Raw genomic sequence first — 14,509 nt, forward strand, 5'->3', positions numbered from 1 at the left:
TTGTCCCTCTTAATTTTTGAAATATCGACCTTACAGACCACAGTGGATTTAATTAATCGTTAAGTTCGTGAGGTGAGGAATCCAGTTTTGATATAGACAAATTGATTTGATAAACATAAAATAGTACAATGGAATGCCTCATATTTTGCTTCAATAACCGGAGAGCTACAGGGAATGGAATAGAAGACGCGAATAGGCGACGCTATAGACAAGCTGATAATTCCGTAAATTCAATTACATTCGAGGTATACACACGGGTACGCAGGGAGATGTTTATTTAGCTCGTTCAGCCTAAACTTCCTTTACAGTATCGATATCCTGACCAGTTGCCTGGCTACTAGGTGGTAACAACCCCAGGACGTATTGCCAGAAAAAGATCTTCTCGTTAAACCCAGGAAGCGGATCCCAGGCGGCGAAAAGATCTTTAACGATATCCCAATGCCCAGTTTTAATCAAGAGATGACAGACCGCACGAAGTGAACTTTCCAGAGCACCAACAATCCAAGCGTGATGGTTGCTAGTCGCCTCACCGACAAAGTGTAGACGACTGTCAGCAGTTGGGCGCTGGAGATGGGGCATCATCTTGCGGTATTGGCCAGGCCCAAACACTGCGAATGCACCAGAGACAAAAGAGTCATGGTTCCAGTCGTAAGAATGATGTGTGATATATTTCTTGCGAAGACTGGCGAGGACCTCATCGTAACTCATCTTGAGTTCTGCTGGTGCCTTGGGATCATGATGTAGGCGAGCCAAATCTCGAAGGAGGCAGTCGCGTAAGATTTCTTCGCCTTCAGGTGATGTCTTTTTGATCATAGATCCGACCCGCTCAGCGTCTTGGCCCCAGCAGTACGACGCCAAGAGAACAGCAGGGCGGTTATGAGAATCGTGGATATTGTATGATGGGTAGACGCACATGCGGGCGGAGTAAAGATCAGAGGCTGCTACGCCACCCTCATTGATAACGTACGGCTCTTTGATCCACCAGGGATCCGTAAATTTGACGCCAATCTTTGTAGAAGCACTGTATCGGAGCATGCGAATAGCAGCCTTCTGGCCAGTCTGGAGCTCAACATTCTTGAGGTCCATGCGAGAAGCACAACCAAGAGTAGTCGTGTTAATAACGGAATGGTACTTTCGGGGGTTTTGCCCTTCGTCCTTTAGATAAACTTCCATCTTCTCATTGTCGGGGGCATCGCGCTTCAACTTCATGCCAATTACCACCCGATTATATTCTGGCTCGCCAGACACCTTGTCATTCAAGCGTCTGATCACCTCTCCGGTACCACCTTCAATACAGTACCAATTCGTATCTGGGGATATTTCGTGGTCGTGGTCGTGGCCTTCTGTAGTAGCTCCATCCTTTCCTTTGGATTTTACACAAACTTTCGGTGCACTAAAGGTGAATGACTCAAGGACAGCTTCTGTAAAGGCCAGATCGAACCATCCAGTCGCACTGTGAACATATTAGCATCATCTGCATGAGTGGGCGATTGTGGGAAGATTATGCTTACGAGTCCGACGTTTCCAACCAGTTAATCGTGTAAAAATCGAATTTACTATAATAATTCATTAGACATTACTAGCGCAGCGATACAGGTATTAACTAACCAAATCTTCGACAAAAACTCGCGAACGCTATAGCCTTCGTATCTCATGAGAGCCTGGTAGCCCACATAAAAGTTATATCGCATAAGATACTTGAATGGATCATAGGCGTATTTGAGTAGGGTCTCGGCGCCGAGTTCCACGTATCTACGATCCAGTTAGCCAGGAAATTGCCTTTTTGCGCGGTCAAAATACTAACGCATAGGGAACATCGCCATAATTCTTGGTACTTATGCGGTACGTATCAGCGCTCTTGCCATGTTTGCCATGCGGGTTTTCGCGAGCGGCATCGACTTTGGCCTTAATCTCTTTATAAGGCTCTAGTTTATTTTTATCTTTTTCTTTTTCTTGCTGTTCCGTTTCTAACCTCTTAGCTTTCTGGGCCGCAGTCTCTTCCCCATGCGGAACCCTATAGTGTTGGATGTCGTTGAAATAGTTGGGCGTTCTATCAGACTTCATGAAATACCTGAGGAGCTGTTTAGGGCTATCGCTATGATCATGGTCACCACAGTTGGAGATTTTAGGCTGTTCTTGAGTGGCATTATCTTTGGCAGCCTCGTTGGCTTGTTGTGTTAATTGTTCCGTTCTGTAGAGACCCACATCCGCGAAAAGATCAAACGTCCTAAAATCCAGTTAGTTTTATCTTTTCCCCATAAGGAGCGGGAAAACGTGCCTTTTCATGATATCGGTATCTGGGAACCTCATTGCGCCGACATCATAGTAATCGTGTCGGCTAGGTGAGAAATGATGTGTATATATTCTACCTCCAACACGATTCGCAGCTTCGAGGATCTCGAAGCTAAATCTGAGTGGCTTCATATTATCTTCCCCAATCTTAGGGTTTTTTTCGAGATATTCATTAACCCAGTCAAATAGTCTGCCTGCATACAATCCGGATATACCTCCGCCAACGATACCAACCTTCACTTCTCCGTATGTTTTTTCAATCTCTTTTAAATCAGGGATTGGCATGGACCCCAAAATTTTCACCATCTCTGGCTTGCTGGTTCTGTCAGGGTTTTCTAGTACTCTCTTATGCTTTTTGTACCATTGATCAAAGTCATGAATCCATTCAGGCGATATCGGTTTTCCAAAGGCTTTATTAATGGCCTCCACGATAGCGTCAAAATTCTGACGGTCCTTCTCGATGAATGCGTCAAGTTCTCGAAGGACTTCATGGTAAATAAGTGTATCCGCAAATTCCTGGCGTACATCACGTTCTGGAGGGGCGTGCCGGATATTCTCCCAATCTAGGTTTGTAAGCCAGCGCCAATATTTTTTTGGAGATAGCCCGAGCTTCTTGTCGAGGGCTGCTTCAGTAAAAGGTGCATGATCTGGAACTACTGCTACAGGATCGCTCATGTTCGCCGATACGCTGTCTTGTGAATTAAAATGCAAACAAAAATGGTAACTATGTTTTAGAATTTGAGGCGGTATTGCCTTCTAGATGCTATCTTGTAGATGAATATGTTGGAATAAAGGAGACCCAACGGCCCATTATATATTACATCCGGACGTTAACATCACCTTTGGCATACCTCAGCCATGAGCTGTAGGCTGAATTGCCATAGAAGCCTAAAGCGGGGTCCATATTATGACGAAGGGTCCAATATAGTCTTTTCGGTAGACTCGTGCCGCCCTCTTTGACATGGTTCGCACTACGGAATCCAGACGGACCAAACATAGTCGATCGCATTCGGGCGGCGGTCCGTGGCGGTCGGACCCGGAGGCCCTGAACAGACTCGCACAGCGCACTGCGGAACAGCTGAAGATATCCCACGCATCTTGCATACTGATTTTTTTTGTAAGTAATCGATTCGAACCGTTTACACCTGAAATTCTATGAGCTACGATGCATTTGGTAAGTATGGTTTAAAGGAGCTGAATAGAATGGGTGCTGTGGCCTTTTCTTGGTGGAAGGGCTGAAGATCTCGTCAGCCGTTGAAAGAGCAATTGCCCAGTGACATCAGACTGGCCTAGCTGGCCTCGTTAGCCAATCACTGCGCTCCAAATCACAACAAGAACAACACTTACTCGTGTGTTGCGTCTGAGGACAGCGAGCAACACACAGCACCCTGTATCTCTACATGGATACCAACCACACTAGATCTGCATGGTTTTCCGTCAAGGTATCCGATAGCACCGCAATATTAAATGTTTTAATACTCATACTCGTAAAAAATAATCACTTGACAACGCTGATGATCGACCGAGTTTCAACTACAATGGCAGGACAAAACGCCGAGGGCCATCTAACCTCCGAGTAAACTGTCGGAGGCGATCTAGCCAAGTCAGACTTGTTCCTGTTGATAACCTGCGGCTCGAAACTAGACTCCTCTCACGACGTAAGTGATTTCAGTTCACTTCGCCTGGTGCCGCTTGCTTCTCCATGTGCAGTTACATAACCAGGGCATAGCTTAAGATCCCCTAAATTTGCTCTTGGCTAAAACTTGTTGATAAGATCCCCTTCGATTCAAAGCTGACCCAATGGAGATCAGGGAGGTTGGTGTCAAGCAAGACCAGTTTGATTGTTGGAGGTGGCCTCTTTTCATTCGAGTGGCTAAATGGAAAATATCAAGGTACTGCCCTGTAACTTGAAAAAATGGGACTATCGCTTCCTTAGATGGACTCTGGACAACTAAGGAATAAGATTGGAAAATTGTGATCTTTTGTACTCACACCGCATTCTGGGATCTGGGCGGACACTTGGTCGAGCTGTGCAAAAACATATTTTGAAATGAAGAAATATAACATGAGCAACAAATTGACCTGTGCAATCCTCGTAACTTTCGGAGTTGGGTATATATGGCCTTTGGGAAAATTGTCTCCCCAGCACGAATAGGTTAGAAGATCGGAGCTGTGGCACTCATTTGTTTTCCAGCTTCCCTTCCACATTGAACATATTTACCAAACCTTCCAGCCTTATAAGGTATATCGATAGCCATTTTATCAGGTCTCGAATCGTTGAGGTAGGCGCTCATGATATCACTGAGTTGGGACCCTTGGTCCAGAGGGTTGAAACCCACGGCATTTGTGATATCAGACCAAAGTTCTTCTGAAGGTTGCATTCTGTCGATATCAAAATCCAGCCACATGGTATGGTGCTGTCTATGAACTTGATCATTCATATCTTGGATTCGCCGCGGAGAATCGGTTGTTGTGCTGTTTCCGAGGTCTAAATAAAAGTGGGGGGCAGCCATCTCTGCTATTGCTTGGTTGAATGCCGTGGATTGCGGCATTCCATCACCCACGCCGGAGTCGTTGTTGGGACTTTGGTTTATTCCCTGGACCAAATCGAAAAGCCGATTTGCACTCCACGATGGATCGAGAAGTTCTGGCAAAGGGGATTCATTCCCAGTACTGGCTATAGGATCGGATATTAGCCCATGTTGCAGGTATTCTGGGTCGCCAATGAAATTACTGGAGTTTGAATCGAAGCCCTAGGACCTCGATGAAGTGGCGATTGCAATCATATCCTGTGGGTCGTGGGTCGAAGATTGCATTTGCTGCCATCGCTCCGCTACATCCACGACTGCAGGAGGATTGGTCAAAATCGTCAACGTCAGCTATGCGGAAAAAAATAAACGAAATCAATTCAGAAAGAAAACAACAACCAGACCGTCTGAATGTAAGATATTTATACTTACAGGGACTTGGATGAGGTCTTGGTGGCCATTGGGGGTTGCAAATATCGAAAACGTCGGACCATTTTTTCGCGCGGCGGATATCTTGAGGTAGCAACTTGTTGAAATGATTCCGCTTGATGTGTTCCCTGTGAATGTGTTTTTTTCACATTAGTCAATTCATTATTCAAGATTGATTGTTTGGATAGTAAAGCTTTATCTTACTTAGCTCCGGATAAATTCTGCCTTCCAATAATGAGACACTGTATCTGTTTTGTAGGATTACCTTTCGCAAATGGGCACGCAAGCATGTTCCCTAGCGATCTTAAATCTTTCCGCTAAGTTTTTTTGCTTGGTGGTGCCCCGTTTTCATCTTCGCCGTTATCGCACTACTTTTTCGTCGACGCTTAGATGGGCCGGCACCACTAGTAACGTTGGTGTTGTTGTTTGATGATATATTACTGCTTCCATTTCCTGTTGAGCTTGGGCTTCTATCAGCTTGAGTGTCATCGGCGAACGCGAGAACATCCGCAGTTTTGTTCGGTTGATTGTTATAGTCATTGAGAACGAGTGTTCTACGAATTCCAGGCTGGAGTTTAGAAACTATTTCGTAAAGGCGTTGGAATTAGAGGATAAAAAGTAGGCCACGAATCTTTTTGTCTCTTTCTCCTGTTCGAATCTCCCATCCTCATAAGATTCTGGCTCCGAATCCTCGGGTGTTTCGATTGATTCTGGCGTGGATTCTTCAAGCGTTGAGTTATCCGATGACTCCGATGGGCTTGGAGATTGTGCTGGCTCTGGGAGTTGTTGGGGTACTAAGAAGGGCTGCAGCAATTGGTGTGGGGCAATTGATGTGGCTGCGGTGTCGTCTGAGCCGGTGGACCAGCCTGCAGCTGCGGTAGGGCTGATTGTGGCTGAGGTGGTAGTACCGTCTGCGGTTGTCCTGGCTGAATTAGAGTCTGGGTTAGAGGCTGCGGTGGAGGCTGCGGTGGAGCATGCATATTGTCGCACGGTGATTGTAGGGTCTAGTTAGCGGCGCTATGATCCTTCAATGACGATGCCAAGCTAGCAGACAAGCCCAAATCCATCCCCCAACTTAGTTGTCAGAATATACTCTGCTAGAATTTGATATTAGAAACTAGGCTTCCACTAATTCCGTGGTAGGTATCAGTTATGTATCCAGCTATAGCTCTACTAGACCCAGCTCCGCCTATAACCACCGTCCAAAGTTGCACCCCTTGCTCACGATATGGTTACGGAGTATATGATTCGTGGTCGTTTGCCGGTATTGATATGCGATAGTGGTATCAAAAGAGGTGTCTACCATGAAAAGAAATGACCTAAAGCCGGATAAGCCTATAGGTATGGTGAAGCGATTGAGATACGGTTGAATCGGAATGTTCACGACTATGCGCCCAGCCATCCCACCCCTGCTTGTCTTTTTAGTTGGAACAAGTTGTATCCAAAGGTGGGGTCCAAACTATTATCGTCAACATCCCGAAACTTATCTGAACGTGATCCCTCAGTAGCTACCGTAGTTCTAACGTGGATCTGGCAAGACGGATGTAAGCCCCAACATTTATTTTCCTTCTTCCGTCAGACAAGATCTTAAGACAAGAGTTCGCGGCTATATACTGTTTCCACTGACTAGTTCGTTTGAAGATAACCCTTAGGAATTTTTGCGAGCCCCATAGCCCAAAGGAATTCCGTAGTACGAGTTGCTTCCATCTTCGATTCCAGTCCAGCTTTCTTGTGTTGGCTTCGGTTCCGCGGACTCAAGAGTTGCAGAGACTGACGTATCAGGCTTTAAATATTTAGCAACACATCACAAAAAAGTCTGGTGACGAGACTGGTACCAGGCCAGACTTTCAGGCCGAGTGACGAGACCGACTGCCTAAACTCAATTAGACTAGACGCAGAAAATAGGTTTAGTATGATATTCAGGGGAGTAGGGATCCGGAACTAGCTAGCCTCTCGCTCCTAATTACAGGTCTTTAACTGGCTAGCACCTTACCATCTGGTCATTTTAGGAGTTTGTGGTTGTGCTTGGCTGCACAATTGAACAGGGTTTTAACGGTCAATTTTCAGTATATAGGACAGGACGTACAAAAAGAGAGCCATGATTCCCGGGGGTCGAAAGCATTAGTTCATAAAATATTCATGGCGATAAACAAAAAAAAGAAAAACAAGACAAGGATGATCTTATATCTAATCGCGCTTACTCGTACCCCAAGTACTTCCTGCGAGCTAACCTTCTGCGACGAAGCTTAGCAGCTTGGATTGCGTCCGCCTTGTTAATAGCCTCATCCACGATCTTTGAAATGAGATCGTCCCTGACAGTTTCAGAGAGATCCTTAAAGTTGCTGGGCAGTTTACCCAGAAGCATATCGCGGACTTGACCGTTGAATCCGTTAAGATCCCCAGGAAGGTCAGCCACTCCACTTCCAACATCGTAGATTCCTTTGGCGACCTTCATTGCAGCTACGAAAGCAGCACCCTTGTCACCTGTTTGTATAGCGGTAATGAAGTCATCACCAGCAGAATAGATATCCCGAATAGTATCGATCGTCTCAGGTAGCTCGACAACTTTAATGACGACAGCACCACCTGGAACACCGAGTTCGACGACCTTTTTATTGGCATATAAAATACCACGGACGGCCATACTAGAAATGGCGTTCAACACATCCTCCTTTGGCGTCAAAGTCACACCAAGAGTCTTTCCGTCCTGTCCAGGAACGAACATAAGGTGAACCTTTGGTGGATCGACTCCGATATCAGGAGCCACAGTAGTCTTCGCGGTTTCGGTTCGGCCGTTGTCCCAGGTAAGAAGGAAATCGATATCATCTGGGCGCTCGAAAGTCTTGAATCTCGATGGAGTAACTTTGAGGGTACCAGTTGCAAGAGCCCCTCCAGAAGCTTTGGAAATCTGGAATCGGAGCTCGATCCAACCGGGAACACCTTGTGCGAAAATGTCAAGCGTATTGGCTCTAGCCCAAGTCATTTCGCCGAGTCGGACTGGTTGGCCGCCTGAAATCGTCGCGGAAAATCTAGTGGCCTTGACGCACGTTTTGCCGGGGTTGCGAGCGGGCTCGCGTGGTGGAAATGAGTTCTGCGGTGTGAAAGATGCTTGGTTAGCTATGATCACAGTTATCGGATGAAGCGGAAATAATATACCCCAGCATTGAAACACCGCCCGTCCATGTTTGAAACATTAAAATTCGTTGTATCTCTCCAGGTCACATTGTAACCGCCTGGATTTGCAAAAACTGCGGCCTCGGTAATCGAAAACTGGAGGCCTGCAGGCAAAACACCCAAAAAGAGTTCCTGTCTGAGAGTGCTGGCCATTGCGGATTATAATATGTATTAAACGAAAATTATATAATGATCTAGATAAAAATTAGAAACTAGATTACTCGACTTAAGCGTAATAATGGGAGTAGCGTCATACCGTGAATTATGGTATCAAACCAAGTAAGTAGAAATGACAAGTAGATACTGGTGAGGTTGAAAGATGAAAAGATAAAAAAGAAGTGAAAAAAATGCTTATCGTGAACCAGCACGAACTAGAGAAATGAACGTTGATGTAGCAGTGGACGGTAGACATATTTCGGACTAGACGATGGCATATATATTATTTTTCAACTAGTTAACTTGTAAGTTTAAAATTCTCCAATATTAAACGCAGTAAAGTCTCTGTGGTATCCATGGCGGTGTTCTCCACCGACGAAGAAAAAGAAAGGCAAAGGGTTGACTTCGGGGCGCATCTGTATGGTAGTTAATGCATCGTATAAAAATTCAAGCGTGGCCGCATAAAAAACCGATGAGCTAAGGTTTGGTTTCAAACGTTTCATGACGACTCGTTAGATCTAGCTCTGCGCACCCCCTAGCCACAGGACTAGCTTTGTCCAACACCTAAACATCTGCAGGAGCTCGCGCCCGAAACTGCCCTCGGCTCTGGATGGGGATTTCGGGGACTTACGAACATTCGAATATAATCGAAGCAATGGTTCATGCAATGCATGAGCTTCATTGAAACACATGTTCCTGTACACCCAACCGATGTCTAGAAACAAGAGAAATTATTGGACCGCTTAAATTAAGAATGTATGCGTGCTGGAATGTTATCATTTATGTAGTTTTACGCGAGGTTAACAATGCTATTTTTGCAGACTTGGAGATATGCATGCCGCCGTAAACCGACTTTGCGGGCCTGATGATCATCGAAACTGTTCAATCATTCAATTGGGCAATTACTGCTATGTCCTGCCAAAATGTGTTGTTGTCCTTGCCTCGGACGTGGCAGCGCTTCGTTGTGCTGCCGAATACCTAGGTCTCAAAGGAATAAGACAAATCTTCAGGAATAGGTTCGAGGCTAGCTCAGAGTCTGAGGGCCCAACTATACGGTCTCCCCTTCAAACATTATTGCTCTCCTAACACTTACCATAACAATTACCCTTAAACGAACGGAACCGATCGGATTTTTTTGAGGGACATCAGAAAGCTAGGCTACTTCGGCTGGAAAAAAAGATCATTGATCGGTGTCTATCATCTCATGCATGGAGGGATCTTATGCTTCTGTCTGCAGGAATTAATAGGCGCTGTTTTGACTGTTAACTTCGAGAGGCAGGGGGAATATGCCGTGCACTGCCTGGACCCGAAACATTGGCCAGACCTCTTTCGTTCATGAAATATCCGCTCATTTACGAAATGTTGACAAGAGTTTCGATGTTCGAGAGACCTATTCTCGAGTGAGTTGACTAGCTGTGTAACATTGGCTGTCGCGTGCGACGTGAGAAATCGTCTTTTCTTTGTCTCTAACCACCTGCAAAAGGATCTTAAGCGGAATGTTATCAACGATCCAATTCTTTTAAGCTTCCCGCCACTCTCCGCCTTCCTCATATCCCACTGAACGACTCCAGAATACTGATCAGTTAGTTTACTAACCACAACATCGCCGAGACTGACCATAAGCGGTATACTCCTTCCGATTCCCACCATCAAACCGACTTTAACAGCCCGAAAGGTACTAATCCGCGTCGCGATTATTGCCGCGTGTTTAGTCCCAATCATACCTTCCGGTGAGCAGGCTATTACGACGTTGTGTTTTACGATAGAACCGAGAGCGCAGGTATTTGCGTCATTAGGCAGTTTGGAAAGGGAAGGATGCTTTTCGTCTAGCATCATCTTTGCGGCGGTAAGTTCTTTGGATAGAGCGCATATCCAGTCGATGGTGTAGTCATTGTGGGATTTTGGCTCGGTCGGTGGGGTTGAAGAGAGGGTCGAGTTTGGAGGCGTGGGTTGTTGCGACGGTCGTGTGTGGGATAGGATCGTCGCGAATTGGCCAGGGTTTTTTGGTATGAATCTGAACAGCCTCGTTCATTCAACCCAAGCGCCTGGGCAGTATTACGAATATGGCGCCAGCGGTCGTTAGGACCACAATTCGGCCGTCCTGCTGATTGGCTACCCTCACAAAGCCGGAATTGAATCGGAGCAAACCTTACAGCCTCGAAAGGTACTGATAATCTATATGACGTCCATATCCTCGACAGGATACTCCGAATTGTCGTAGCAACTATAATACTCGAGATGACGCCGATATAGGATGTCGTTCGGAAACTACTTATCTTATGGGCCCTGACTAAACTTTAAGTTCAGCATTAAAAGCGGCGCGGGCCGGCGCCGAATCCTACTAGCCTGAGCGCCGCAAAAACGTCGGCGGCCTACGCTCTTGCCAAAGGTTTTGTGTTGAAGAGTAATATCCAACAACATGACGGTTCACCCATGGTTAGTCCCGTAAATTGACATGGATACGACGTCCAAAACTGTCAAAATTATGAATAAAGGATGAAAAATGGAAGCTCAGAAAAGTTGCATCATTACTATCCGCAGTCTTCACCAGAACCCACTCCGACGGGAAAAAATTCGTTAGTCGGATATTAAATATCCAGACCCCGACCTGCAGACAATTTGGCGAAGCGGCTGAAACATGGTATCCGTGCAAAAAAGTGCACTGTGTGACGTGGCGAACCCCAAGGCTAGGTTCGCGACAACGCCAGATCCTTCTGCACCTGCTGCAGCTCCGGCAAAAACAAGCATTGAGCTGATCATGATTTACGTTACAATAGCGAGGTATCGGCTGCATGATGCATGGCTGTGCTTGCTTGTCGGCGCCGAGAAATTTCTTTCTGGATGCCCAAGCTGCGGGAGTTTAGATATAAGGCTGTAATTGTGGTGCTGTGAAGGAAGTCGGTGTCGGATTCGCTGCTCATAAATACGATCTTTCCATCAAAGCAAAGAACTCGGGAGGTGTATCGATATTTTATTACAGATCCAGTCGATGTCATACCTGTGGTCTTCACGAGGGGCGGATTATCACCAAATACTAGATCCTCAACTTTAGCTTCGTCGCCTGAAGGATATTAGTTCTACCTTTTCCGGTCCGTTGTTTAGATCCTTACAATGTCGATAGTAAACATCATCGAAGACTGTATGCCACTTAACATCCAAACCCTTATAGTAAATATAACACTAACCAGCTTTAGTAAACCCATGGGACAAAAAACTTCACGGGCTATTTCAGGTAACTGCTTCCGCCGCTCTAACATATCTGTCATGTGCTAATTTCTTCCTAAGAGACAGAGTACTGAAAAATTAACACTCATGTTCGCAACCACCTGTATCATCAAGAGGCGTTTAAATCAGGGCAGTGAAATTAATATTGGCATATGTGATTTAAAGCTTTACCACAAGGGAAAATCTCGATAAAAACTCTCGGCTACGGAATGAACTTTTCCAACGGTATTCAGTTCCTGAATATATCTGGGCCAAAGTGTGTCTACGGCTTCAAGGCTATTTTGGGGCAGAAGATATATTTTCCGAGGATGGGAGTACCGTCGAATCTCACGGTATATCATCCCCTCTTTTCTAAGTTCTATATTAAAATCTTGAGTTCATGAATTCGGCTAATGTGGAGTTTGTTTTTAAATAGTTACGTGGTTCCATTTCGAAATAAAATATCCTTTCCGGCTCCCGAAAAATAAGGACAGAGCTGTCGCCGAACACCAGCCTCCAACTCCAGCTCAAAAAGATGGTAAAAAGCCAGCCGGCTACGCCTGGTACAAAATGGGCGTCGTGACTTCTTGGAAAGCACCCGATCAACATACAATAATATTCTTTGATGCTGAAGATAGCCCAGCGGTCGGCGTACGAAATGAACTAAAATGCAATTGCGAAAACGTCAAAGTAGAGCCTGCTCTGAGGAATCCCTATTGGGCGCACCAGTTTCTTTTGGGGCCGATACTTGCGTGTTACGATGAAGCAGTGTGGAATCTTCGAGATCATGTTAAAGCACTTGAGCAAGTACGAAATTAGGCTATTATTTTCCTGCTTTACATGTGAGAATATTTTAACTAATTAATCGGACAGGGGCGCCGTGAGGGAAAGCATACGGTGACTAACTCTCTGGACTCCAACGATCGCGATCTTAATGAGTCTAGTACGACCTTCAACGCTCTCCATGAGATCCTTCGGCACGCGCTTCACAAGACGGAAATCTTAGGAGTCGCAATTCAAACTCTAAATAGCATATGTGCTCGAAAAAAAATCTTTGAGGAAGAGAGATATTCGGCCGAAACGGTGGCGAAGGAGGAGACTGTACAAAACATGGTGATAACAAAGCGTTGTGCGAGAAAGATAGCGGTGTATCTGGACTTTCAGTTGTCGATTGTAAGAAGTTTGGAAGCTCGTGCAAGAGCAAATGAGGCACGAATTAGAAGCGAAATAACATTGGTAAAGCCATATATCCGAATATCATATTAGATATTTCCATCGCTAACTTTTCCCATCAGGCTTTCAGTACCGTTGCCCAGCTTGACAGCCGAGTCCAAGCAGAAATCGGACATGCCGCCCGAGCCGATAGTTACACCATGGTAAAAATTGCGGCAGTTACAATGTTATTCCTACCCCCATCATTCATCGCAGTAAGCTCTCCAAAGAAAACTCCTACAATCAGAAGTAGTTTCTTATGTCTACGAATTAGGCCATCTTCAGTACAACCTTCTTTGAGTTTACGCCGCCTGAAGGCGAGAAGGTTTCCAAGGACTTTTGGGTATTCTGGGCTGTATCTATACCGTTGACTATTATTGTGTTTGTCGGTCTGTACCCGGGAAACCGAGGATTGTCTGTCAGGAAACATATCTCGAGCGCTGCGCATCATAAGGCCACAACTGTGGGCCCAACTGTGGCCTCACCGGCTGCCCCGGCTGCAAATATGGTTTAGCCAAGTATTCTTTGTTACGATCCCTTTTGTTGACGAATTGCTTCTTGAATAGCCGGGCCTTTAATATTTCTGCTTGCTTGTATATATAGCAATTTACTAGCGCTATAGCCTTGAACCCAGTAATTTAGCTGGGAACCTACCCTGAATTACAACGCGTCTTGGATCTTTTCTCGATTTCGGCTGAGGCTTGGACTATTTTAAAATTTATTCCCTCGATGAAAGGCTCAGATTCTACCCGGTTGCTTGCACGTCGTTTTGGTTCGCCTCAACAGCTTGCGGCCGTAATATCCTATGTAACGACTGGCCGGGCTTGGCATAGAATATTCGCCGCCGCGTTGCATTTTGTTGGAATTCGTGGATTTCTTGGCATCGGCTCTGAAATCAAAATTCTTATTGAAAAATTCGCCTTAGTATGACGTTGGCGTCTGGGAATAATACGTCTATCGGAGCCGGGGCTTTTTAGTTCTCAGATTTGCGAGACCAAGATTTTCCCTTATCGTGGAGACCCACCGATTTCGTGTCGCGAATGAGTCAGGATATGCACGCCATAAGGTCCTGTTGCGTTGCGTCGAGACTAACGGTTTTCGGAAGCTTCTGAGGCTCTCCAACCTGGATTCGATTCTGCCAAGCCGAATTTTTTGTACAATTTGATCCGGAACAGTCACCGAAGTGTCTTGAATTGATCTCAAGCGGACTTTAAACCGCGTCGGAATCCCAGCCAATCTATTGGGAGAATCCAATAGCTCTCACGCCAAATCACATGAGTACGAAACATCGATTCTTCCCCAGCGAATGCGGCGTCTGCATATGTATATGCTAGCCACGTCGATTGCATGCCAACTACGGCAAGCTTTTAAGTCTTTCAGTGAGTCAAAATGCATACGCCATTGAGTTGGAGTCATAGGCCCAGGCGCAGAAGGATCTGAAACCGTGCTATATCAAGACAGACGCCGCTCGATGTTTTGAAGCATTCATTCACAATAACCATTCTAAACCATCG

At 45.7% G+C, this 14,509-nt stretch overlaps 5 protein-coding genes across 5 annotated transcripts; 1 reads left to right on the forward strand and 4 right to left on the reverse strand.

Annotated features, from left to right (window-relative positions):
- Nucleotides 1–291: 291 nt before the first annotated feature.
- On the reverse strand, nucleotides 292–2,967 carry DFL_000615 (uncharacterized protein; the record flags this gene model as incomplete). Its single annotated transcript, XM_067635524.1, has 5 exons — nucleotides 292–1,453; nucleotides 1,512–1,556; nucleotides 1,609–1,752; nucleotides 1,805–2,227; nucleotides 2,306–2,967. The coding sequence occupies 5 exons, from the start codon at nucleotides 2,965–2,967 to the stop codon at nucleotides 292–294; spliced, it is 2,436 nt and encodes an 811-aa protein (XP_067495160.1).
- A 1,481-nt stretch (nucleotides 2,968–4,448) lies between these two features.
- On the reverse strand, nucleotides 4,449–4,805 carry DFL_000616 (uncharacterized protein; the record flags this gene model as incomplete). The annotated part of the gene is made up of 1 exon (XM_067635535.1): nucleotides 4,449–4,805. One exon carries the CDS (start codon nucleotides 4,803–4,805, stop codon nucleotides 4,449–4,451), a length of 357 nt encoding a protein of 118 aa, XP_067495161.1.
- A 148-nt stretch (nucleotides 4,806–4,953) lies between these two features.
- On the reverse strand, nucleotides 4,954–5,539 carry DFL_000617 (uncharacterized protein; the record flags this gene model as incomplete). Its single annotated transcript, XM_067635546.1, has 4 exons — nucleotides 4,954–4,969; nucleotides 5,027–5,171; nucleotides 5,253–5,377; nucleotides 5,454–5,539. The coding sequence occupies 4 exons, from the start codon at nucleotides 5,537–5,539 to the stop codon at nucleotides 4,954–4,956; spliced, it is 372 nt and encodes a 123-aa protein (XP_067495162.1).
- A 1,907-nt stretch (nucleotides 5,540–7,446) lies between these two features.
- On the reverse strand, nucleotides 7,447–8,576 carry DFL_000618 (uncharacterized protein; the record flags this gene model as incomplete). The annotated part of the gene is made up of 2 exons (XM_067635558.1): nucleotides 7,447–8,340; nucleotides 8,406–8,576. 2 exons carry the CDS (start codon nucleotides 8,574–8,576, stop codon nucleotides 7,447–7,449), a joined length of 1,065 nt encoding a protein of 354 aa, XP_067495163.1.
- Nucleotides 8,577–11,690: 3,114 nt separating this feature from the next.
- Nucleotides 11,691–13,509, forward strand: DFL_000619 (uncharacterized protein; the record flags this gene model as incomplete). The annotated part of the gene is made up of 8 exons (XM_067635569.1): nucleotides 11,691–11,718; nucleotides 11,774–11,811; nucleotides 11,865–11,893; nucleotides 11,970–12,136; nucleotides 12,220–12,590; nucleotides 12,657–13,019; nucleotides 13,079–13,210; nucleotides 13,270–13,509. 8 exons carry the CDS (start codon nucleotides 11,691–11,693, stop codon nucleotides 13,507–13,509), a joined length of 1,368 nt encoding a protein of 455 aa, XP_067495164.1.
- Between the last annotated feature and the right edge of the window lie 1,000 nt (nucleotides 13,510–14,509).

Source organism: Arthrobotrys flagrans (genome assembly GCF_004000055.1).
Source record: "Arthrobotrys flagrans strain CBS H-5679 chromosome Unknown unitig_15, whole genome shotgun sequence".
NCBI classification, from domain to species: domain Eukaryota; kingdom Fungi; phylum Ascomycota; class Orbiliomycetes; order Orbiliales; family Orbiliaceae; genus Arthrobotrys; species Arthrobotrys flagrans.